A 26,342-nucleotide genomic window follows, 5' to 3' on the forward strand; every position below is an offset into this window, starting at 1 on the left:
TCTATCTTAACACCTTCTATATCTTTGTATCTTCAAAAATAAATGTCGCACAAGGCCTTCCACAAACTTACACATGTCTAATGCTCTGGAGTCTTCTCTAACCTCTTAATTACAGTAAAAGCTCCAGCAAAACCCAACAGTTTAGTTCACAGCTTCAGTATCCTTGTGCTTGTAACTTCTCCTTGGAGTATAGTCCTATCATCATCTTTGCAACCCAGAAACATCTATGCAACCTTTGCAACTCAGATTGTCACTTCTAAGACGTTTTTAATGACTTTTTTTCCAGACTCTACCCGAGTTAGATAACTGTCCTCTAGGTGTGTGTATATACTCATCACATCCCTTTAATTAGTTTTTAGGACTTTTCATGTTTTCATATGAGAGACTTTGCTGGGCCTCTTTACCATCTTTTTGTTATTCCTCTCCAGAGAAGGAGAATTTAATTGGGAAGTTTGTATTAAAAGCTAAGTTTGGATTAATAACTCAGTGCCTTGCTCTCCCCTCAGTCTAAGAGACAATTGTCTATAAAAAGGTGAAAGACTATCATTTCTAGCTTTGTCTCTGAGTGATTAAATGAATTCAATTCAGAGTACACAGTATAAGAAAGTCCATTTGGCTGCAGACCTATGCCAAATTCCCTACCTCAGCTTTACCATCCTATTTCTTTGCTACTCATTACAATAAAACTCCTAGAGTTATCCATATTTATTTGATCAAACTTCTCTCTTCCCATTTTCTCTTGAACTCTCTCCATCTGGCTTTCAGTACCCTTCTCTATCCAAATTGCTCTTATCAATGTCATTGAGGACCTCGATGTTGCCGAATCCAAAAGGATTCTCAGTCTTCATCTTGACTGACTGACTTGCACCCTTCTGACCATCTGGGCCAAAATCCTTGAAATCTTCCTTGACTTCTCTCTCAATGCCCCACATCAATCTATCAGTAAATCTGTCAGCTTTACCTTTAAAATATGTCTAGGTTCTGACCATTTCTCACTACCTGTTTTTTTTCCACTCTGGTCCAACCTATATCATTTCTTGTCTAGACTACTGTAGTAATCTCTTAGTTAATTTCTTTACTTCTATTCACGTGCCCCCACAGTCTACTCTCAGTACAGCAACCAGAGTAATCCTGTGAAATTCTAACTCGGGTCACGTTACTCCTTTGCTCAAAACCCTCCAGTGATTTCTCATCTCACTCAGAGTAAAATCTTTAAAATTACCTAAAAGGCTCAACGTGTTCTGATCCTTTATGATCTTTCTGTGTCTCTTTTAATATTTCTTATCATTCACACCACTCCAGGCACTGGCTTCCTTATGTTCTTAAGTGCTCCTGCCTCATGACCTTTTGGAGTACTGATGCTCTTCTCTCTGATATCCACATGGCTCACACCCTCCTTTCCTTCAGGACTTTCATCTTCTAAGAGAGGCCTTCCCTGGCAATGCTATCTAACAGCGCAGTCATTGACCTCCAGCTCCTCAGATATTTCCTACTCTCAGTCTCTTTTTTTATCTCTAGCACTTATCACCATTTAACACACAATATATTTTCCCTTTTTACCTTGGCTATTGTTTTGTCCTTCACTAAGCTCCATGAGATCAGATATTTTTATCTGTTTTCTTCACTACCATATCCACAAATGGCTAAGAGCAGACATTAATACATGTTGGTTGATTGAATAAAAGAATAAATGAATACAGTGTTTTGATCTCTGTCCATGTGACTCCGATGCCACTCTCCAAATTCAGAAGGAAAAGAGGCATGTTATTGACTGCTTCCTTTAAATCCAACATTGTTTCTGTATGCACAGCATTAGATTGCTATTTCCTAGAAGGCAGCACTGTGTCTTACTCATCTCTTTATTCTCAGTGCTTACCACAGGGCCTGACATACAGTGCTCAGTAATATTCAGTGAATTAATGAAAGATTGAAAGAATAAGTGAATGTCAAAGTCGAATTCATTTCATATATTTGGGCACCCTCTTCCCCTCACCATAACAAAACAAAAAATTTAACTTCTTTAAATCTTCTAAGCTATGCTATAGAATACGTATAAATTTAATCAATCACTTATATTTTCTATACCTAAAATTCCAATTTTCATATGACAGTTCTGAAGTGGGGAAAGCCATGACCAACAAACACTAAGTTTCTGCTGTAAGAAATACAAAATATTCTTTTTTACTGGGCTAACTAAACCAGGAAATTTTATTTGTATTTTTTTATTTTTCAAATAAGTTATTTAAACAGTACACTTGCCACTAATATAATACTGTATGTCAACAGTAATTGGAAAATAATAAGTAAAAATAATAGTAAACAATATTAAGTAATATATTGTGTATAAAAATAATTTAAATAAGTAAACACATTTTATTTAAATTAAAAAACTTAATAAATTTAGTTAATAAAGAAATTTAATAAGTATTTATAAATATACTTAGATATATAATAAATATACTTAGATATATAATAAATCTCTTTGCAATAATAATCTTAAAATATTTTAGAGAACATTTTCAACATAGCAATCAAAAGAGAAAGATTTTCTTATCGTCCAGGAATTGAAAATTATCAAAATCATTCATAATAAAGTATTTTGCATTATCTAGTTTTACCACAACAAAAAAATTATTATTTGGCTATATTTGTTTAAAAGACTAATCATTAAAATAATATTTACCTGAGCTTCTCGAAGTTTTGCTGTAGTGCTTTGCTGAAGAGCTTGTTGTTCTTGATGCTGTTGCTTTGTTTTATCTAATTGATGCTGCAATTCTGTGGAATTTGTCACTTTTTCCTTCAACTTAAAAAAATGAAGACTGTCAACTGACAACTTAAAGGCATAATGCTATCATTCCTAAATATCTGGCATTGCTTCAAATCTCCCAATTCTCAAATCTGAAGAGAAAACTAAATTCAGACAATATATGAAATCAACCTAAGAAGTAGTATCTTGTTATTTATAGAAACTTAATATTATGATTAAGAAACTATTCCACAGAAATAGACTCTCATCCTGAGAATAAATTCTTTCTCCAGGTTGGCATTTACTTTATTATTGTTTTTGTATACTAATATGATCAAGGAATTACATACAATTTTTTGTAACAATAATCTAAATATAGTATTAATGTTTGTTTTATTTTTTCTATAACAATCATAATTATCACTTATTGAAAAGAATAGGATCATCTAACGTACCTAAGATTTGCGGTCTAGAAAATCTGTAGCTGAAACTACAGATTTTAGCTCTCAGTGTTTGTTCGATTCTAATAAAAGACATAATTTAATGATAACTTTTACTTTAATCTAATAATAGTTACCATTTTTGGCAACTACACCTTTAATTAGGAAAGCAGTCAATCGTATGCATAATTTCTAAAAGTGTGAATCCTTAAATGCAAACTCAAAGTTTGTGTGCACCAACTATGTGTCATTAATGATCCTCATCACCATTCATTTTTCACTGTTTTATTAGGAAATGGTCCTTCCTGGGTAGGAAGGCTCATCTTTAGCAACCTGACAGAGGTTCAGTCCCAGAATTTTTCCTGCCTAAAGCTGAAAGAATAGTATTTGTGTACATTTTTTTTTTGAGAGTTTTATATAGTCACAACAAAATGACTTACTGTAATTAATAAGTAGGATGTTTTTATTTGAGAGACATAAATATTACAATTTAAAGTTTAAAAAAATAACTGTCCAATTAATTAAAGCTTTAGACAATGAGAAGCCTAAACCATAACAATATTCGAGATGCCTCAAATCTATCATTAAATTTGCTAATATAAACTCATTTGAAATGATAGCTTACCTGTTCTTCTAAACGAGAAAGTTTGAGTTGTAGATCAGCCACTTGTTGTTCTTTATCCATCAACTTTTCACTTGAAAGCTGTCTCTGTTCCTTCAGCCTGCCATGAGCTTCCCCTAGTTGGCGCTCTGTCTCCAGAAGTTTGCCATGTAACTTAAAAAAATATATATATATATGTATATATAAATACACACACACACACACACACACACACATGCACCATCACTACTACCACCTATTTTCCAATGTTTAGTTTTTTTCCATTATAAGTATAATACCATAATTTTCATAAATTATGGGAAACCTAAGATCCAACTGAATTTGAATCACATAAAATTATAATTAAACATCACAGTTTCTGGTTTTCTTGCTCTCAAAATACAGTGAACCAGAGGAACTTGCTTGGACATGAGTACTGGTCACTTGAGAAACTTAGAACAATAAAATTAAAATTAAAAATTATGACACTCAGGGCATACTCAGACCTATTTCACAGTATATTTTAAAATATTTCACAGTGATTCTCATTGTTTTTCCATAGTTATGCACTACTGCAATGGACTTCTTACATTGATTACTGAAGAGACCACAAAGCATTCCAAAGCCCTCAAAATTGTACGTAATTTCTAAATAAAATAGAGAAAAGAATTTTTTTTTAATATTAGGCAAACCTCATTCACTAATTCTAAAATTGCCACCCAGTTAAAGCTAAAGCAGAAATTTGACCTAGAGCTAAGAAACATCACTTTCTCAAATTCTTTTTTTTTTTTCCTCTAATATCACCAGAAATAACAGTTACTTTCTCCTGGGTTGGGGGAGCTTCCATTTAAAAAAGATAAAAGTTTGTATTCATTTCTGAAGAATTACTGCACAAGTGCTGGGAGTGTAGAACAAAAAAGAGTTGCATGGAGATAAGGACACAGGACATTGAGCAAAAGCTCACACACCAAGAATGTTCTGACACACCTTCCTAGAATTTTACCTCAGCAAAATTAAAAATTAATAAAAAGCATTCTATATAATTGCTTTTAATCAAATCTATTCTTGTTAAATCTTAAAATATTAAGAATCTATAGCCTTTGTGTTATATTTATACTTATATGCTCTATACTTGCATATTTCTCCATAAAAATTCATAGTTGGCAAGAAAAAAAATAAAATTTTATCAGAAAAGTGGACACCTACTATATTCTTATGCTATGAAAAAACTTTTGGCTATCAGAATATATCCTACCTTTAATTTTTTAAAAAAGTTACTCTCTAAAGTAAAATGTGCTTCTCTCTATCTAAAACAGGAATCAATAAGTTAGAGAATGCTTTCATCCTTGTCCTTAGCCAGCACCCTGTCATCTGTCTCCTTTATTTTCTTCTTTTTTAAATGCAGTGAATTAGCACTATAATATAACTACCCAACCTTCTCCTCACTAAAAGAATTAGGCCCAATCCTGATATGTGAAAGCAAAGCAGGCCTTCAAATTAAACTTATATTTTAAGTATCTAAGTATTTGCTTGATCTCTTACAAAGAGGCATCACCCATGTCTAGTTCCTAAACTTGCTGGATAGGGATCTCCTGATATCATTGTTAATATCCAGATAATCAGACTTCTCCTCTAGAAGTTTACACTTAGTACATTTAAGCTGAAGCTGAGAAATCCATGTTTTCATAACAAGAATCAGATGATATTTGGATTCAGGAAAGTTCAGAAATCGCTTGCCAAAAAACAACACTTTAAAAAGTAGCAGTTTTCAATTTCAACTGCACAGTACAATGACATGGGAAACTTTTAGATATACCAATGCCCAGGCATATGCCCGAGATGCTGATGTAACTGGATCAGGGTGAGGTCTTTGATACTGGTAATTTTTTAAATTTTCCCAAATGATTCCGATGTGCAAACAGAGTTGAGAACCACTGAATTAAAGATAACTATTGCTCTAAAGTGAAGATTTACTAAAGGGAATAAAAAAAAAAAGATATGTATTTTTTGTAACTTTGTCATTCATTATTGTATAATTCCTGATAAATCCCTCAACTATAATAAAGAAATGATGAATCTCAAATCAAAGCTACTCAAGTATGGAAGCAGGCCAAAATCACTTATACAATGATGCCTAAACCATTTTAGAGTAAATATTTTAAAGAAAAATAGGTTAAATTAAAAGTAAAAATAATACATATTGGAATTATTACTAGAATGGTCTACCTTAAAGTCACATTTTGAGGTGTACATATACATGCATATGTTCTTTATTAAATTCAGCTTTGTAAATGTAAATATATAATTCTTTATTCGTTATATTCCTAATGATGTTAACTATGTATCAGGCCTTATTTTACATGCTTCACAAATATGAACTAATTTAATCCTTATAATAACCCTATGAAGAAGTTTCCATTATTATCCTCATTTTATAGATGAGCAAACTGAGGCACAAATTAAATAACTTGCCCAGGATCACACAGTTTGTAGGCCACAGAACTAGAATTCAGGCAGCTAGTTCCTAAATCCACACTGATAAACCACTATGCCATTCAAGATGGCATGTTAGATAATTTTAAAAGTTAAACTGATGGCATCTAATCTTTTAATTATGTAACAAATCACTATATGCACATCTGTGGCTATTTTAGAAGTGTTCATGAACACAAATATGAAGAATATAGGCTACTTTGTTTTCAATTCTTTTGTTGACAATTGCCAGCTACCTAACTTTGTCAGCACTGAAACGGATACTGAGTATGATACAGTGGAGAGTAAAACAAATCCAGTTCATGCCTATACACTTTAATAAAACTGAAAAAAGGTTTAAGGTGAGGTTCACTTCCATTCTTCCAAGAAATATCTACTAAAAGCCCTAAGTATACAGGCTGATAGAATACAGAATAAAAAAAATTCCTCACACTAAGGAACTCACAGTCCAATGGGAACTGTAGACATTATGAAGTAAACAAAAAACTAATATACGATACAAAGTGTTGTAAAAAGGAAGGAAGAAGCAGCTTGCTGAAATAAAGATAGGGTCTAGAATATATGGAAAACAAGCTATTTAAACAAAGTGGTCCTGGAAGACTTTATTGAGGAAATAAAGCCAGCCTTGTGAAGAACTGAAATCAAGAGCGCACTAAAAAAAAAACACAGGCAGAGGACCTGAGGCAGGAGAGTACTTAAAGTGTTGGTGTATTTGAACTCAAAAGAGACCAACATGGCTTCACAGAGGTAGGAGGTGAGTTTGAAGACATAGTGTGGGACATACCATATACAGAGACTCACATACCAAATTAAGACATTTGGTTTTGATTCAAAGTGTAATGTAAAGCCACTTTAAGCTGAGTATTAAGCAGAGGAATAAAGTGATATTCTTCATGTTTTAAAAATATGTGTCTGTCTTCTTGACAGAAAATAGATTAAGGAGGTCACTAGAAGAAGGTAAACAGGTAAGAAGGCTAATACAGTAGCCCAGATCAGCAATGATGGTGGCTAATGTTAAGGGTGTAGCAGTGTAGATGAAAAGTAGACAGGTTTGAGACATACTTTGATGGTAGAATCCAGATAGCATGCTGAAAGAAAGAAGATAAATGGTATCACTTCAAGGTCTTCAGTATGACCTCTTTATTTTGTACAGAACTGTGACTAAACCAAATCCTTACATATTCAAGTCTTCATATAAAAATATCTGTTTAAGTTGGTTCTCAAAAATTCCTGATGCCTGTCTGCTCACTGACAACCAAATATAAAGCCCAAATTTCTCAGCCTGCTATTCAAGATCCTACATAATAAAGTCCCAAATGTTCTTTCTAGTCGCAATAGTCCACTCTTATTGCACATACCCCATCCTAAGAGCAAATCAGTGTCCCTTCTTGGTTCTTACAATACTTTCCTGCCACTAGTTTACTCTCGCTAATCCTTCTGCCTGGAATCCCCGCCTATCTTCAAACTGCTACTTGCCTAAACCTATCCAATATTCACAATTTCAAGCACCACTTCTCTCTCAAACAAAGCTTTTCCTGATCATATAACTGGATAAAATAATTATATAATATGAAGTACTATGTGGAGAAGAGAACAGGAGAGGAGCTCTTTCATGTTCTCATACTATATAGGATCTTTTACTGCAATTCTCATGTTCTTTGGTACAGGATAGTACTTGCCTTATTCTCAATGAGACTTACATAATCATTTAAGGTAGATACTGTGTCCTTTTTCATTTTTGTATCTCCTAACAATAAGGCATAGTGTCTTTTAGAAACCATTAATGCCCAATTTCTTTACTTGAACTGAGTCATTTAATTTATTTTTGTTATGTACTGATATCCCCAAGCCTCTGTTTTCTTCCATTATGAATTCACTTACTCACTAAAACCTTTGCTGTTTAACAAGCAATGTGCCAGGTAGTAAGGATAAAAAATAAATAAGACATGGTCTTTGCATCCAAAGAGTTTAGTCTAGTGAAGAAACTTGTATGATAATATAACTATACTGTGGTAAGTGAAACAATCAAGATATGTACATGCTTAAGCCATCTTTATTTTTTTGGGAGGGGGGTAGGATGGTGCAGTAGAAGTGACATTGTACGGAAAAAGATTTCTAGAAAAGTGACAAGTAAAATTAGTATTCATCAATGAGAAGAAGAATAGGAAGACTATTTCAGGTCAAGAAGAAAGAAGAATTGAAGACACAAAAGCAAGGATCACTGCCATTTAAGGGAAAATAGTTGAACATTATCAAAAAAGTAGTTGAGGACTTTATTTTTTCCCAAAATTTCCATTTTTCAACCAATTTTTAATGTTATCTATAAAAAATAAAGTACATAATTTAAAAAGTAAGTTAATAGCAAAATCAAAACTTGCATTAAATTTTATCTGAAGTACATTATTTACCTATAAAAAATAGTTGCTAGGACTAAATGTTTTCTTCTTTTAAAATATCTAATTTTTATACTATTGGTTTAACAATAATTATATTTTGAAAACTGAGTAACAAAAAAAAAAGATGAGAATTTTTAAACTGAAGAATAGTCAACAATTTTTATTAATTACAAAGCCAATCTACCATGTGTCAGGTATTATCTTAAGCAATTATATATATTAATTCATTAACACTTCACAACAATATTATATGATAGATACTATCATTTCTTCCTCTTCTTAAAAAAAACTGTAATGAAATGAGATCTGACTCAATGCCACAGTTATGAATAGTAAGTTAATTTTGTTAAATGACAACTTTTAATAAGCTATATTATGATCAAATAACTATCAAACACACTAAGAAGAAACCATAGGAGGAATTACAATTAGTAAAAGCCATATCTCTTACTTGATTAATTTCACTTTGGAGTTGTAACCCATGCTGCTCCTTTTCTTCTCTCTGCTGTTGTAGCTGCTTAAACTCCACCTTAAGATGCTGGTACTTGGTCTCTACTTCTGATAATTCTTCTTTGAGTTTTTGAGTAGCTTCTCCCTTTTCACCTAATTCTGCCTGTATTCTCTGCAGTGAGGTTTCAGATGCAGATAATCTTGACTGAAGCTGCTGACAATCTAAGTCTTTTTGATGAAGGCTTGCTTGTATATTCTTTTTACTCACACATTCTTCATTATGTTTATCTTCTAACTGAGTATAGTCGAGTTCTTTCTTCAGCAACTTTTCAGTCAAGTTCTGAAATATCAATTTAACAATTTTTCCTTTTCTAATATTTTTAATTATTATAATTATTCAAACAATTTTTATAGTAGTACCATCTCCTCTTAAATGTTTTAGTCAATATTATAACATAAAAACAGTGAAAATATTCTAGCCAAGAAGAGCTAAATTATTACATACTAATTATAATTTTATTATTGGTCCACTTGACCAAACTCTTAACATATTTTGACATAAAATCAAAACCCTAAAATCTGCTAGATTCTTTAGAGTAAGAATATTTATAGTCTCTCATTTGAGTTAAAAATTAAAACTACCTCCTATCATCAAAAGTTACTTTGAACAACAATATACTATGGCAATTCTGATTTCTGGCTTTGCAACTTCATAGTTGGTAAGAGCTTAGCATGACTAGATCACTATACTAGTATGTCTGATCCTACTCATTCCTGATCTTTGTTCCTCTTGATAAAGACTGTTTTTAAGAGTCACAATTTTAACACTAATTGAAATTTCTTTCTAAGTATGTAAAAATAGTGATCTAAAAATGTCACTTACCTGCTTTAGATTTTGTTATTTTACTCAGTATTATCATATACTAAATATAAAATGATACTTCCAATCAAAGATCTGAATCAGCCAGCCTAATACAATGTCAAAGTCTGATCTCAGTAGTTGTTACAATTAATATTGGACATTTTAAGTCAACATATTTACACATAAGACATGAATTAGGATTTTGACTCAATTCTGTAAGAAAGATAGCCGAGATAAGAAGGCACTATAAGCACCTGGTGAGTCAAACCATGGACATTTATCATACTCACTTTTTATATTCAGTGTGCTACGAGAGGGTAATACAGAAATAGTAGAGGACAATCAAAGACTCTGGGCTTTTAACAGACTATAATCTAAATGAAACATACACATAAAAAAAACTTCTAAGAACGTTAAAACATATTGTGCAGCAAAATAGGATTAATACAAAAGCTGTGTCAAATTTCTTAAGCACATAATTTTTTAAAATCAAAATGAGCAAAGTCAGGTAGAGCTAGCTCGTAAGTTATGATCACCTAAAAATAAAGTTTGAGCTTGGTAAAGTGGTGAGATGAGTTAAGTAATAGATATACATGACTCATGCCATCTGCTCTATACAAAAAGACACAAAAATATAAAAAGACAGAAAGGAACAGACAAGTTTTATGTGGGGAAACAGCAAACACTATTGTCCCCGCAATGAGAGTAACAAACCTAGGTACCAAGGAGGGAAAGGCAGCAGTAACTTGTGTGAGAAAAAAGGCAGTAATATAAATTGTCAAGTAAGAATATAGAAAAAGCAGTGCCCAGAAAGATGATGTAAGTATAGATGAGAGACAAGATGAGAAGAATCTGAGAGGTAAGAAGAGTAACCAGAGGTTTATAGCAAAATTAGCCTGTGTGCTTTGACCAACCAACAGAAATTTTTTTTAAAAAAAGTAGAGTCAAAAGATTAGAGAAAAAAAAAATAATATTTTTACGTCAAACTATATGATAGGAAAATTCTCTTTATAAATATTTCCTGTGTTACTAATTAGTAACTCAAAATCCTTCTTGACATAATTTTACATTCTCTCTTTCAGAAAATAACATTTATTTTAGAATTTAAATTTAAAATTTTAGAAGCTAAATTAAGTTTATTCATTGATCTATAAATGTGTTGCATCTTTTTAAAAAACATTGTAGAGTACTGAATTTCATAAATGCAACCATGCTCACAAATACTGAGAACTTGGGCAAGATATCATTTTAAAACATTCTACAAAAATGAAAGCTTCTAATAAGTTAGTGAGTCTTCTTCCCCAAAGGCTTACTTATAAAGTTACCAAGTAATCCCACCAGTGCTATACATAAACGACCCCTCACACAGCTTAACCCTTTAAAAAGCAAAAATACATAATATTTGTCTGTTTAAAATTCACCTGTCCAAAAGTAATTAATCAAAATCTACCTGCTTTATTGTACAGATGAGAGACATTGAAATTTTCTTTAAAAGAACCTAAATCACTTTCTTTTTAAAAGAACCTAATCCACTTACACTATATAACTTTTATATACAAAAGGCTAACTATATTTAGTAGTATAAATTTTTCATTCTTAATATGGTCTTCTCATGGAATCAGAAGCAAAATAGTATAATGAATACAGGGCTTTTGAAGATTGATTTTTTTAAGTATAGTAGACTCCATTAAAGGAAATAATAATGGCATGTTCATTTCTCCATATTAGCCATAACAACAAAATATGAAATAGACATTACTATCCCCATTTTACATACGAGGAAGCTACAATTGAAAGAATCTAATATGACTTTGCCAAGTGGCAGTCACATATTATGATTTTTAGTCCAATAACTTTTTCGCAACACAATTTAGACACTCGGTGTGAGTCAATTTGTGCTCCCCCAAATATATCCTATTCAAGTTTATATTATAAAATGAATATTAAGCCTAACTGATAATCACCATTTGCTTAAGCAAAATTCTTTCCTTCCAAATGTCCAGTCCTCTTTTGTTTTTTTCACCAATTGCTCTCTCAACGTATTTTCTTACAGAGTCAATTTCCCTGTGTTAGGCTCCATCATTCACTTGCTACTTGCCCAGGTAATAAGAATGAATGCAAAAAAAAAAAAAAAAAGCATTTTTTTTTTAATACTTGATAGCTAACAAAGTGGTTTCAGGGGTCTCATCTCATTTGTTCCTCAAAACAGCTTGGGAGGAAGAACAAATTGAACTACTTGCAGCACTTCAACACCTCATATTTTGTGTTCTTACACATTCCCATGTCTTCTATATCCCATATCTAGTTCTCAGAATGAAATGTCATTAACCCCTCTGCCTTGTGAAATGCTCCTTAGAATTCTTAAAGACTAAGCTGAAAAGACTTTGGTCATAAACATCTACTGCATGTATACATCTTGGTCAGTTTCTAAAAAGCAGACCACCAATCCTGGTAAACTGATATAATTACTTTGGAAAATAGTTTGGGGTCACCTAGTAAATTTGAGCATAGGCATAGCCTACAACCCACAAATTTCACTTGGGAGTATATAACAGAAATTCTTGCACAAATACATGAGATTTGGATGTGAATATTCATAGCTGCAATATTTGTAATAGCAAGGAAATAGAAAAACTGTGAAAAAATAAGAAGTACATATGGATCACTTTTACTGCATTCTAAAGAATAATATAATTGCCACATGGAAAAGCATTTATGTATTTGAATTATAAACTAAGTTAGTTGCTTTTTTTCATGAAACATCAATTTTACTAGAAAAAAGACAGACGAACTGTGATTATTCATACTTGGGGAGGAAGAGAACCTGTCACTTCAAAGAATAGAACTGACAGTATTTGCTGTCAAGGGTAAAATTAAAGCTTTCAAATGGGGTTTAGAATTTTGGAAATCTTGTACCACCATGAGCTTGACACTTCCTCATACTTAAAGTCTATTCTGAGATTGATTGTAATATTGACCAATGTGATTGTTTTTATATTGTACAATGAAATGTGTAAATATTTGCAGGGTTTGCATAGCTTAGTGAACCAATATTTTCCACATGACTAATGCATGATGTTACAAAATTATGCACAGGAAAGATACACTCAAAAGGCAAGATAGAGAAATGAATTTTAATGTTACAAAGAACAAAAACCACACTGATATGGTCTGAGAATCTACACTGTAACTTTTGAGAAACTACACTTTATCTAGTTTCAGCATAGTATCGAATAAAAATAGCAACAATTATCTGAAACGACTATTAAGATATCTTTCTTTTCCAACTACATATCTGTGTGAGACTGAATTTTCTTCATACCCTTCAACTATATCATAACAGATGAAATGTAAAAGCAGACTGAGAAGCCATCTGTCCTGTAGTAAGCTACACATTAAGAAGTTTGCAAAAATGTAAACCACCACCACCACTATTCTTTGTTTTGGAAAATGCAGTCACTTTTCATAAGAAATGGAATTCATGTAAATATTTAATGTTAATGTTCTTTTAAATAAATACTTTAAATTTTGTTTTAATTTCTAACATACATATCTATATGTATGTTAGATATAACCCGCCCAAAATAAAAGCACTTTGATATCCATAACAATTTTGAGGATGTAAAGCTGACGTGAGATCAAGAAGTTTGAGAACTGTTCTCCAAGGCATAAGTAACAAATTACCCCAAAACTTAGCAACTTAAAATTGTATCTATTATTTCACACAGTTTTTGTGTGTCAGGAATCCAGAAGCAGCTTAGATGAGAGGGTCCACTTCAGGGTCTCTCATGAGGTTGTAGTAAACTGCGGGCCAGACCTGCATCTCTGAAGATTTGACAAGAGTTGGAGGATCTGCTTCCAAGCTAGGTTGCCTGGATGTTGTCAAAAGCCTTAATATTTACTACCAATTATGTATGTGTTATGTACAGTTGAGTCAGCTCTAACTCCTGGCGACCCTATGAATGAGTGATGTCCACAATGTTCTGTCCTCAGCTGCCCTGCTCAGTTCCTACAGACTCATGTAGGAACTGTGGCTTCTTTTATGTACTTGATCCTCTTTTTTCCCTTCTACCATGTTCTTTTTTTCTTGATTTTTCCCTTGTTATATTTCATCAAAATATTACATTCAAGTTATTAAAGCAAAGACAACATATTCACCATACATTTGAATATACAGGTTTAATAACTCGCTATTCTCTCACCACCAAAAAAAGTAAAGACATGGGGGGGGGAGTATTAATATCATTATCTTCCCTGCCCCAAAACTAATATTATCTGCTGTTCATCTATAAAGAAAAAAAGTGGGAAATATTAACGTTACAAAATACAAAATAAAGAAGAATGTTGGAGGCCTCACACATCCTGATTTCAAAACTTATTAAACGCTACAATAGTCAAAATAAAGCTTCATGATATTGGATTTGGCAATGATTTCTTGGATATGAAACCAAAAGCACAGGGAATGAAAGTAAAAATAAATGGAAATACATCAAATTAAAAACTGTGCATCAAAGGTGTGATGTGATTTATAATAAGAAATATACATTTGGTTTTCATCCCCATTTCTAGAACAAACTCTTAAAAACCTTGGCATCTTCTATATGGTAAAAGCAATAAAGATGTCTTTTGTTACTCATAACAAATCCCTTTCAAACATCTATGATATAATCCCTTTCAAACATCTATGAGTTTATATTAATGAGGTGATTTTTTTTTTTTTTTGAAAGCTCCTAATGATAGGGACTGGTTGCCAGGGGAACTAACCAAGATTAAAATTGGAACTTTCAGTCCCACCCACCACCTCCAGGTTAGGGAGGGGACTACTGGCTGAATTAATCACCAATGGTCAATGATTTAATCAGTCATACCTGTATAATGAAGCCTCCATAAAAACCCAAAAGGACAGGGTTTGGAGAAATTCTGGGCTGGTGAACATGTGGAGAGAACAGAGAGAGCATGAGAGCTCGGTGCCTTTTCCTACATATCTTGCCCCATGCTGCTCTTCCTCTGGCTGTTCTTGAGTTATAGTCATTCATAATAAACCAGTAATCTAGTAAGTAAAATGTCTCCCTGAGTTCTGTGAGTCACTTTAACAAATTACTTGAACCCCAGGAAGGGGCTGTGGTAACCCCGCATTTATAGTCAGTTGGTCAGAATTACAGGTAACAAGCTGGACTTCCATTGGCATCTGAAGGGAGCAGCCACAATATTGTGAGAATGGACCTTTTATCTGTAGGATCTGATACTATCTCCACGTAAGCAGTCCTAGAATTGAGAAAGATTGTCAGATACCCAGCTAGTGTCACAGAACTGTTGTCACTGGGACCCTGACACATCAGTGTCAGAATATTTATTAAGCATAGAGGAGACATAGGAGGAGTGTTTTTCCTTAACAAAAAGATACAGCAGAGTGAAAAAGCAACCTAAGAAATGAGAGAAAATATTTGCAAATCATATATCCAATAAAGGGTTAATATCCAATCAGAAAGAACTCCTACAACTCAACAACGAAAAACCAAACAACCTTATTGAAATTATATGGCCAAGAAGCACATGAAAAGAGGCTCAACATCCTAACCATTAGGGAAATACAAATCAACCATGATGAAATAACTCATTAGGATGGTGACTCTAAACACACACACACACCATACACAGAAAATAACAAATGTTGACAAAAATGTAGAGAAATTGTGGAATCCTTGTGCACTGTTTATGTGAATCTGTGTGCACTGCTTATGGTGATTTCTTCAAAAATATGAAAATAGAATTACCATATAGTCCAGCAATTTCGCTTCTGTCTATATACCCAAAAGAACTGAAAGCAGAGACTCAAAAAGATATTTGTATACCCATGTTCACAGCAGCAATATTCACAACAATCAAAAGATGGAAGCAATCCAAGTATCCACCAACAGATAAATAGATAATATGATATATACATATAATAGAATATATTGAGCCTTAAAAGGAAGGAAATTCTGACACATGTCAAAACAAGGAAAATCTTAAGGACGTTACACTAAGTGAAATAAGACAAGCACAAAAAGACAAATACTGTAGGATTCCATTAATAAGTTACTTAAAACAGTAAATGCGTAGATATAAAAAGTAGAATGGTGATGCAGAAAGTGGCAATAAATGGGGAGTTGTTTAATGAGTACAGAGTTTCAGCTTTGTAAAATAAAGAGTTCTGGAGATTAATTGCATAACAATGTCAATACTTAACACAAAAAAAATACAGTATAAGTCACATTGTATTGTACCTCTATGCAAATAACATAGACAAGATTAAAATTTAATATATATAAAATCAATTCACCACAAATGTAGTTTTTAAATTCTCACCTGATTTTTTTGTGTTAATTCATTAACTGAACTTTTAAGTTTTTGTAGTTCCTGCACATACACAGCAACTTCTTGGGGGCCTTTGGCAAGTTCACTCCTTAGCTGGCTTATTGTGGCCTAAATAAATAAATAAATAAATAAACAAACAAACAAATAAACAAATAAAGCAAGCAAGCAAACTAAAATGAAAAAGGAAATGGAAGCATCCAAAGATTTTAAGATTACATAAATTTTTGTCATTTTTCTTAAATTGAAATAATCTTTTAAAATTTCAGTTTGGTTCTTTATCCTGCCATCACACATCTTTTTTGGCTAAAAAATTGTTTTGAAAATCTATCCAAAATACACAATTTAATAATTCAATAATACATGAAATGAAAAGTTGACATCCTACATTATGTGTCTGAAGTAAGCATCAAACTGCAAACTTGAATTTACTGGCTTTGAAATTGTATTTTAATCCTCCTGAATTTAAAGAGGATATGCAGATTAAGTCTACATTTTCTCCCCATTTCTATAGCATAGCCTTTTCTTTTTATTTTAGAAGCATGTTAAATGCAAACATACAAAAAATCACCTTGAAAGGTAGTGAATCATATTTTTGACTATAATGGAAAGTATTTGTCCAAAGAAGTTACCAAATGGAAGTTATATACAGTTTCATTAAGCTGCATCACTCTATGATCAGGTACAGTATCTGTTAATGAATTAGCTGTAATGTATTTTAACATTTTTAATAAAAATTAATGTCATTTAAAAATAATAAAAAAGAAAGCTAAGGTAAGTAAAGATCTTGAAAATATAGACTCCCTATACATGAAAGCTTCAACCATTAGAAAGACTAAGCATTGCTTTCAAAGTATGGTTTCCTGTGACATTAACAAAAGAACTTTATATTTCTAATATTGCTTATTGGATTTATTTTTTATTTTTTACATTCCTAAAGTTAAAATTATTTCACTGTCTATACTCTTTGTTAGAAATTAAACTTTATAATATGAATAAGACAAATTAAAATTTTTTTCTTAATAAACACATCAGCAGTTACCTACATTATATGTTATAAATAAATACTTTCATCTTCAAGAAAGAAAACTTAAAGAGCTATTAATTTATTGTGACATTAACGCCAAGAGATCTTCTGCTACTCCTCTTTTGGAAACTCTTCCAGAATGTGTGGCATTTTTTTTTTTAAAGGATTCTCCTTGGTAGTGTATCTTCATCCACTTACAGTGGCTTTGGTTTTAAGTTTTGGAAATCACCTAGTAAACAAGGTAAGCAATTGAACTGAAATGATCAAAAACTTGGGCTTCTTTGATTTTAATAATCATAAATTAATGAAGCTAGCTTTTTGAGTGTTTTCCAAACTGGCTTAAAGTCAATTCAAAGAGGTTTCAAAATGTTTTTAAACTGACAGCATGTCTTGAGATAAGTCCATGGCCTGACCTTTTATGAAAAATATTTGTGTAAACAAACCAAATCTGATACACTGAAAGGCAATTGGTCACATTACTTTACAGTTATACCTTATACAGGATGTTTCAATATAATATATAACATACACATACTTCAAAGAAAGAAATGTTTAACTATTCATGTATTTGTAACTGTGTTCAAGTTAAAGGCATATCTTAATACCTTCTGTCTTAAATTGATTATGTGACCTTGACATAGATAACACAAATATAGGTATTGGGAGTTTATTTCAAATTGCTACTTCTAACAACTTGGAATCTCAGAATCATTTTCTGTTAGTAACATTAAGAATATTAACAGAAATATTAGGAATAATTCAGCTATTTTAAATTATTATGTTTTAATCATAAAGCACAAATGCTAACTTATCACAAAAGAAAATAAATTATATTTAAATTCCTACTTATAAATATCTTATCAAAGGATTTAGCACATAATAAACAGAAATAAATAACTATACATATTAAAATGCAAATTATGAGTATATTTCATTAAACACCATCATTCCACTTGAAAGTTTGTAAGCTGTAGTAAGCCAGGTGTAACATCTCTCTAGTGTCTATCTTGCTGATAAATTCCAACATGTAAAAGAAACTAAACAAGGAAAATGTAAAGAAAATATATTCAAAAATATCTTGTTATATTTTAATTTTTAGATATGTTCTTATAATTTTATAATGTTAACACCTAAAGAATTGAACATTATGTGTATCATTTATCCTTTGTACACTAAGTATGTATCTTTTTTAAAACTAGAATTTTTAAAAAGAAAAATACAAGCATTTAAAATTTTTTAATTTACACAAGAAAAAAGAAAAACGTGTGAAGAGTATACAGCAAAAGGTATGGGGAAAAAATAAAGATTAAAGAAAGACAAAATTTCCTAAGAAATAAATACATTCTCTGTTCAGGTATCACTATAGTGAAATTCAAACAAAAGTGGCTCTCTGCACTAGCCATCCTATCTTTCCTCCCTTTTTAACAGGTCAAGCTCACCTGTGCCTTGAAGGCTTTAGCATTGCCTCTTATTGCTCCCAGCTCTTCATCCTAATTCCTGCTTACTTCTCACACATACCCTTCTTGAGGAGACCTTGCCTGATCACTCTATCTAAAATTGTCCCAAATTATTACCACCTCCACTACTGTATATCCTGTTTTATTTTTCTTTATAGCATTAATTGACTTTCTCCTCCCCTCACTTTAATTCCCTCCCCCCGACTTTAATTCCCTCTCCCGCCCCAGCCACTTCCACCTCTGACCTACGAATGTTGCCATCTCCCCTTAAAAACTGGATCTCTGAAGGCGAGGTGTTTCCTCCCACATGCTCACAGCCTGGCACCCCCAGTGTACTTGGGGGGCCTGACGCACCAGGTATGGTCCATGGCTCCACCTGGGGTGAGAACCCAGGACCTTCTGCGTGTAAAGCAGATGTGCTAACCACTATACTACGGAGCCACTCCTTAACTGACTTTCTATCATGATTTGGTTAACTTATATGTTGTTCAGCTTCCACAAAGAGATATAAGCTTTATGAGGGCAAGTACTCTTGTCTTATTCACTGTTATATTCCCCACACCTAAATAGCTGCTGACACATAGACATTCAAAAAATACCCACTGAAGGAATGAGTGATTCTGTCTCCAAGGAGCTGATAGATATTTGTCCACTGAAACAGTACATCAGACCCTATAAACAGTTTGTATTCCTTGAAGCCATGTTATTGAATTAGACGTTTAATTTTTACTAAAAAACTTTAAATTACAAAATAATTAAGGAAAGATATTTCAAGCAAACATCCTGCTAGTAATTTAGAACTATAGTTATTGTCCTAATATTCTACTACTCTTAGTAAATAGTCATTTAAATATGGTTGAAAATTTGCTTGATTAATAAAAACAAAAATGAGCATATCTTTGAAGTTCTGAGATTGCCTTAATACACAAAACTGCCATATGATGATAAAAGTATTATATAAAAGTATTACTAATATTAAAAGCCTTCCAAAAACACATTACCTCAAGTTTAAGCATCTCCATTAGAAAGCAGAAAAAAAAAAATAAAATGATGGATGAAAGGTGGAAAAGAAGACTGACAAAAATACACATTGAACACAATAAAATAATGTCAAAACACACTGCTAAATCTGATCTCTTATATCAGCACATTTTTAAATGTTCTCTTTAATAACTCTCTCAATAACTATGCTGAGTGTAATAATACTTATTCCATGTCTTTATCAACAGTTTAGCCTCTAAACCTGGGATTCAAATGAGTTTATTTGGAATACAAATAAGATACTTAAAAAATAATTTCCATTAAAGATCATACTAAATATAAATTGATTACAGCTTTGATATTTTCAAAAATGTAGATTTTTAATATTTTTTAAGCTTTAAATCTTAATTTCTGATCTATAAAATAGTTTAATTAGTGTTTATGAAGTGCTTTCAAATCTTTTAGAATGAGATATTTTTCTATATTCCCTTCTAAAATATCTAGATTCCTTCCCCCAAAAAAACTGTCTGTGAATTCATAAGGTATATATTTAATGAAAGTAATGAAATATAAGGACATGTTTAACAATATACACCAGATTACATATCTTCAGCCTCAACTAAGAATACCAAATAAACCACTGGATTTTTTTAGCTTCTTTAATTCCTATTAATATGTTTTGTTTCTGATGTCAATATTTAAGTTCAGTAAAGTAGCAATATAGAAAATAAAATTTTTCTATTAAGTTTTTAAGTGCTATAATTTACCAACACATTTAACTGAGAATAAATGGAATTGAATTTTAATAAAATACATGCCATCTATTTAAAAAGTAAGCAGAAGCTAAAAACGAATAGAGTTATAAACAAATAAATGCGATAGAGTATTCAAACATTAACTTTTTTACATATAAAAATGGTATGAGACACAAATCAAAAGTTACCTTAAGCTATACTCGATATAAATATTACAATATACAATATGGCAAAATATAAAAAGTAATAACAGTATTAGGCAAGATTAATAGCACAAATTTACTTTAAAGGCAAATCATCAGACCACCTAAAATGGAAGATAACATGATACAGAAAGAAGACAGGCTTTAGATAAGACCTGGGTTCTAACCCTAGCTTTATATTAGGTGTATGACCTTGCACAAGTTCAGATTGAGCCTCAGATTCCATATATATATATATTAACATAGTACTTAATTAACATAGTACTTAACTTACAGGGTTAAAAAAAGTAAATGGGACCACATATTTAAAGTGCCTAGTGTAGTATCCAAAACTAGAGGTGTTCAAAAAGTAAGTTTGTTTCTCATAATAATATTATTCTGACTCTTATGTTACCATTTCCTAAAGTTGTTCAAAATATTTCAATACAATCTGGAGTCTCAATCACTATATATTTTTTAATTAACTAAAGAGTAAATATTATCTATGTTTTACTAAAGATATAATTAAATGTCAAATCACCAATTATTCAGCAAGAATAAATCCCTTTATTTTAAAACTTCCTTTAAAACACTTGAAATATAAATTTTATGAAAATTTGAAAGAAGTTAAGATGTAAAGAATGGACTTCTAAATCATTTTTCTTCTTTCCTAGAAATATCTTTCCTAGAGGAAAAAAAAAAGTCATTCTCTCCTACAGTCAACCCTGTTGACAAGAGGACAATGTGGGAAGACACTAAATCCTATCACCCCCAATCTTTTATAACTCTAGTTACAATTTTTTCATTGTAAATAACCTCTTCTCATTATATATCAGGGTACTTTAATCTACATGAATAAAACTATAAATTTATAAAAATCTTCATATGAAATTTAGCATAATTTTTAAATAAAATATTACTCAAAAATATTTTTCCCACATATATTTTTCCCCAAATACAAGTAAATATATAAATTTCTTCTCCTTGTTCAAATTCTACTTGTATAACAAGTATAACTCCATAATTCTCAGCGGAAAAAGGTCAGGAAGGATTGCACTTTAAAATAGACATTCTAAAACTACCATTACTGAGATTCAATTCTAATCACTCTATTGATTCGTTCTGAAATTTCAAATAACATTAAAAAAATTTTTAATTAAAAAAGTATAATTATTTTAATTTGAGAAATACTAGTAGGCAGGCAGACTTAAAAGTAATTCTTTTTTAATTAAATTTATTGGGGTGACATTGGTTAACACAATTATACAGGTTTCAAATGTACAATTCGATAATACATCATCTGTATATTGCATTGTGGGTTTACCACCCAAAGTCAAATCTCCTTCTGTCACCATATATTTGAACTCCCTTAAAGCACAAACATAAATGACTGGATTCACCTAGGTTTAAGTATTTCTACTGTACCATTATCTAAATGGGATTTTTTCTCATGAGACTTCTTTGATTCGGCCTCTCTCGATTACACATTAGGAGCTTTTAACTGTCTCTGTTAAGTTCATAAACTCCCTGAAATTATTTGAAAAATTATGGGATTATATGTTTTTGGGCTACAAAGATCACTTTTGGGAAATCTGGACCTGAAATTCATAAACTTTAACATCCGAAATGTTAAGCATCATAAAGCTTCACATGCTTATGTATGTTATACCTATAAACTTTTACCACTCTCCCATTGATAAGATATAAGAAGAAGAAAAATAAAAGATGGCATGGGTTGTCAATAATATTTATACTTCATTGCTCTTTAATATATTTCTAAATATAAATAGAGTGGCTTTTAGATCACCAGCTTAAAAACTCTAAGACAGAAATACAAATTGAAAGGTCACTATAACTTTACTTTTAAACTGGAAATATGAGAAACAGAGGTCCACATCACATGGAAGAACTTAAGAACTACAAACAATAGTAGTCATAACAATATCTCCTATATAGTAAAAAGGATGAAGGCTAGCATTTTTCTGCAAATATATTTATTACATATCCTAGAACTTGTTATATGTTGACATAATTATATGAGATTTACAGCCAGTCATGTCACGTAAGAAATAGTAAAAAGAACTGAGACTATTTATTCTGAAAGAGAAAAAAATTTCAGTAAATATGAACGGCCTTCAAATGTCTCATGAAGGAAAGAGGTACAATTTATTTTGAGGAAAACTGGAACCAGTGCATGTAAATTACAGGGAAACAAATGTCAACTCAATGAAATGGCTGATTTATAAAGAAATATGCACCCATATACCACATAGAAAGAGTTGTAGAACACTTATTGGAAATGCTTTCTTTTCCCCGACCTAATTGAAAGAAATTCAATTACCATTTACTAAGTAGCCTGGAGCACATTTAATTTTAAACATCATCTCTACACAGTATTCATCATTTATTAAATAAAGCAATACTCCTTTACCCAACATTCTTTTCTAAGTGTCTAGCAACATGAAGCAAAGAAAAAAATATTGACTCTCAGACCATAATGACTATATAAAAATATTATTCAGAGCAAATTAAAAAAAGCAAATACTGTTTTGATAGGTCACTCAAAAAAAATCTCAAACCCTGGCTTCTCTCAACAGTATAAACAAGTTAATACTGATCACATTTAAGTACACCGAACTTCATTACCTCTGAGTTAGCATAATCTGCTTGTAACTTTTTGCACTCATCTTTGAGTTTTTCAGATTCTCTCTCACGTTCCAAGGTCATGTTATCCATTAGTGTTTGAACTTGGACCAGTTCTTTCTTTAACACAGCAACATCTTCTATACCAGGTCTCTGAAGCTGTGAAGCAACAGATGTTAATTAAAAATTACAGTGAAAAACTAAAATAATATATATTTTAAATGGTTTCACTACGAAGAAATCAAAATGAAAATGATCTTTAATATTGATTATTAAACTCCAAATATCAAACACTAATTTCTCCCCTCAACAAGCCTCTCTTCATGACACTCTATCTGATTCTTAACAGTATTACCATTCAAGGCACAAAATAGCAAATTCACAATTACCCTCAGTGCTTTCTATGCTTTCCTTTCCTTCGTGAACTATACTCATTGGTCATAACAATCACTTGATAAATGGTACACTCCTTCATTTTCTATCTTAGGAGACAGGTAATAAAAATGAAGAAGGAGCAGATGTAATTAAGCATAATTAGTGTTTGTTCCAGATTGAATATAATTGATTCATTTATTCATTTATTTATTGGATGCTAAATAAAGGACAGAAATGAATCAAGGATAGACCCAAGGTTGTTAAGCCTGGGGAGATTTACGGTACCAATGACAGAAACACAGTTATGGAGGAAAATGATGACTTAATGTTACACTTGTTGAATTCGAAATGAAAGCTATAAATGCAATCAGAAGTATCCTAAGGTGTAAGGAAAGGTCAGGATCAGAGATGCAGATATGGAAACTACTAAAAAGATAGATGATATTAAGATAGAAACAAAAATGTTAAAGTAGTAAATTATGTATCAAAAAATTCTATTTTGATCTTAAAAATCATGTATGGTATATACAAAGGTGGTAGAATTAAAGGGAATTTTTTATTTCCTCCATTTTACTCAAGCTATACTTTAAAAATTTTTTCATCAGAGTATGTATTTCATTTTATAAAGGTACATATTCTAATAAATGGTTTGTAAATTACCAGTTCAGTCTTCAGATCTTGAATTAGAATTGCCTCTTTGTTTAATTCTTCTGTCAGATGCATCACTTTTTGTTCAGAAGCTTCTCGAAGACTCCTTTCTTCATCATATTTTGACTTTATATCTAATTAAAGATAGTTATATGTATTCGTTTCATGACATTAAAAACAGTTTTATAACTGTACACTGCAGTGCATATCTGTATATCAATTCAAAGTCATATTCCTTAGATAACCATAAACATATTCCTGTACACTGTAGTGCATATCTGTATATCAATTCAAAGTCACATTCCTTAGATAACTATAAACATATATAATAAAAGTATACTTCTGATTACATTAAATAAACTTAATATAATCAAATGCTTTTGTCTATATAAATTCTACTACTTACCTTATTTATATAGACAAAAGCATTTGATTTGCATATAAAATTTTACCTAAAAGTATATAGTTTAAAAAATAATAATATATGTAACTGATAGTATAACAAAATATTAAATCCATACAAGTATTTAACATCTTCAATATGTTACTTGTTAAACTTTAAGATACTCCAAAAGAAAATTCATTTTTTCTAAAAATCAAGAATTCTAGAAAAAATTAGTCCTTTGAAGAAAAGAGGTAGGAGGACAAACAAAATAATTGATATAGCAACTTTGTTATTAAATTCCAGTAATCACCAACATACTCTATAACAAATGCTTTATCACTAAAATACAATGTTTATTTCTAGGATGTATAATAGCAAAAAGGTAATGAGACTGATGCATTAGCTAAAAATTCTTATTGAATTTACCTGCAATTTCCGTGGCAAGTTGGGCTGCTTTCTGTTCAAATAAGTCTTTCATTTGCTTAATATTAAAATTTTCTGTTTGAGCTTCTTCTAACTGTTGTTCCAAAGACTGTAGTTCTACAAAAGATATAGTATTTATTCAAAAACAATGTTAATTTTCATTTGCTAAATTGTTATTACTTATATCATAATCATTGCAGTAGTAAAGACAATCAACATGTCTACTACCAATTACAAGTAGAGTATTTTCTCATTTCAAGAATTAAGCATTTCTGTTTCATTAAAGAGACAAGTCATAATTTACAAACATGTAAAACAAATGAAAGGAATATTTAATATCACATTCAAATAATCTATAAATATTTATTTAAAAAATTCTTTTGATTTCATACTTCACAGTGATTTTCCTATTATATCTGCCAACTGACCAAAAAGGAATATATACCGTTTCTCTCCTAAAATTTAATATAATGTGAAATAAAATTAGAAATGGTTAAAGAACAATCAAGGTCTTAAATAAAATAATTAAAACATGCGGTCAATTTCTAATACTTCATTCTCATAAAGAGATTTCAGAAGGAAATTAACCTCTAAATATAATTTTGATTATTCACTGAGCATTCCTCCAGTTAAAGTCAGTTATGAAGATACTAGTTTCATCATTTGATTTCAAGAGAAAAACAGTACATCATTTCTTGATGTAGATTTAACTTTTAATTAAGCAAACATATTAATGTAACTTTCCAAAAGTTTATTTATAACTTCAGAATATAATGAACTAAGAAAATACAAAGATTTTAGTAAAATGATTACACTATAAAGTTCATAGGTAACAAGCACTGTAAACTTCATATATGATTGTTATCTTCACTATTTTAGAGCCATAAAAGTATAACCACAAAACAAAATACATATACCAGGCATAAGAAAAAAAGAAAGAAAAAAGTTAAAAGGACAGATGAGATAGAGAACAAGAAAAATGAAAAAAAAAATCTGCTTTTAGTAAAGTTACCTGCTGATGAATCTACCACCAATCCATCAGGTTTAGATTCCTCAATGAAAACAAAAGACATAAATAAATGTATTAAGTGAAAAAGACAATACTGTTACAATTGCCAATGTTA

The 26,342-nt window shown here is 31.1% G+C and overlaps 1 protein-coding gene across 1 annotated transcript in view; it reads right to left on the reverse strand.

Moving 5' to 3' along the window:
- Positions 1-26,342, reverse strand: part of EEA1 (early endosome antigen 1) — a 107,734-nt gene that overhangs the window by 44,902 nt on the left and 36,490 nt on the right. Inside the window, exons 6-13 of the mRNA XM_011361808.2 lie at positions 26,231-26,270; positions 25,222-25,335; positions 24,423-24,544; positions 23,391-23,546; positions 16,337-16,453; positions 9,128-9,466; positions 3,812-3,961; positions 2,684-2,803 (exon numbers count right to left, since the gene is read on the reverse strand). Coding sequence (XP_011360110.1) covers positions 2,684-2,803; positions 3,812-3,961; positions 9,128-9,466; positions 16,337-16,453; positions 23,391-23,546; positions 24,423-24,544; positions 25,222-25,335; positions 26,231-26,270 — 1,158 coding nt within the window. The remainder of the gene's footprint in view (positions 1-2,683; positions 2,804-3,811; positions 3,962-9,127; positions 9,467-16,336; positions 16,454-23,390; positions 23,547-24,422; positions 24,545-25,221; positions 25,336-26,230; positions 26,271-26,342) is intronic.

This window comes from Pteropus vampyrus, unplaced genomic scaffold (assembly GCF_000151845.1).
Source record: "Pteropus vampyrus isolate Shadow unplaced genomic scaffold, Pvam_2.0 Scaffold70, whole genome shotgun sequence".
Lineage (NCBI taxonomy): Eukaryota > Metazoa > Chordata > Mammalia > Chiroptera > Pteropodidae > Pteropus > Pteropus vampyrus.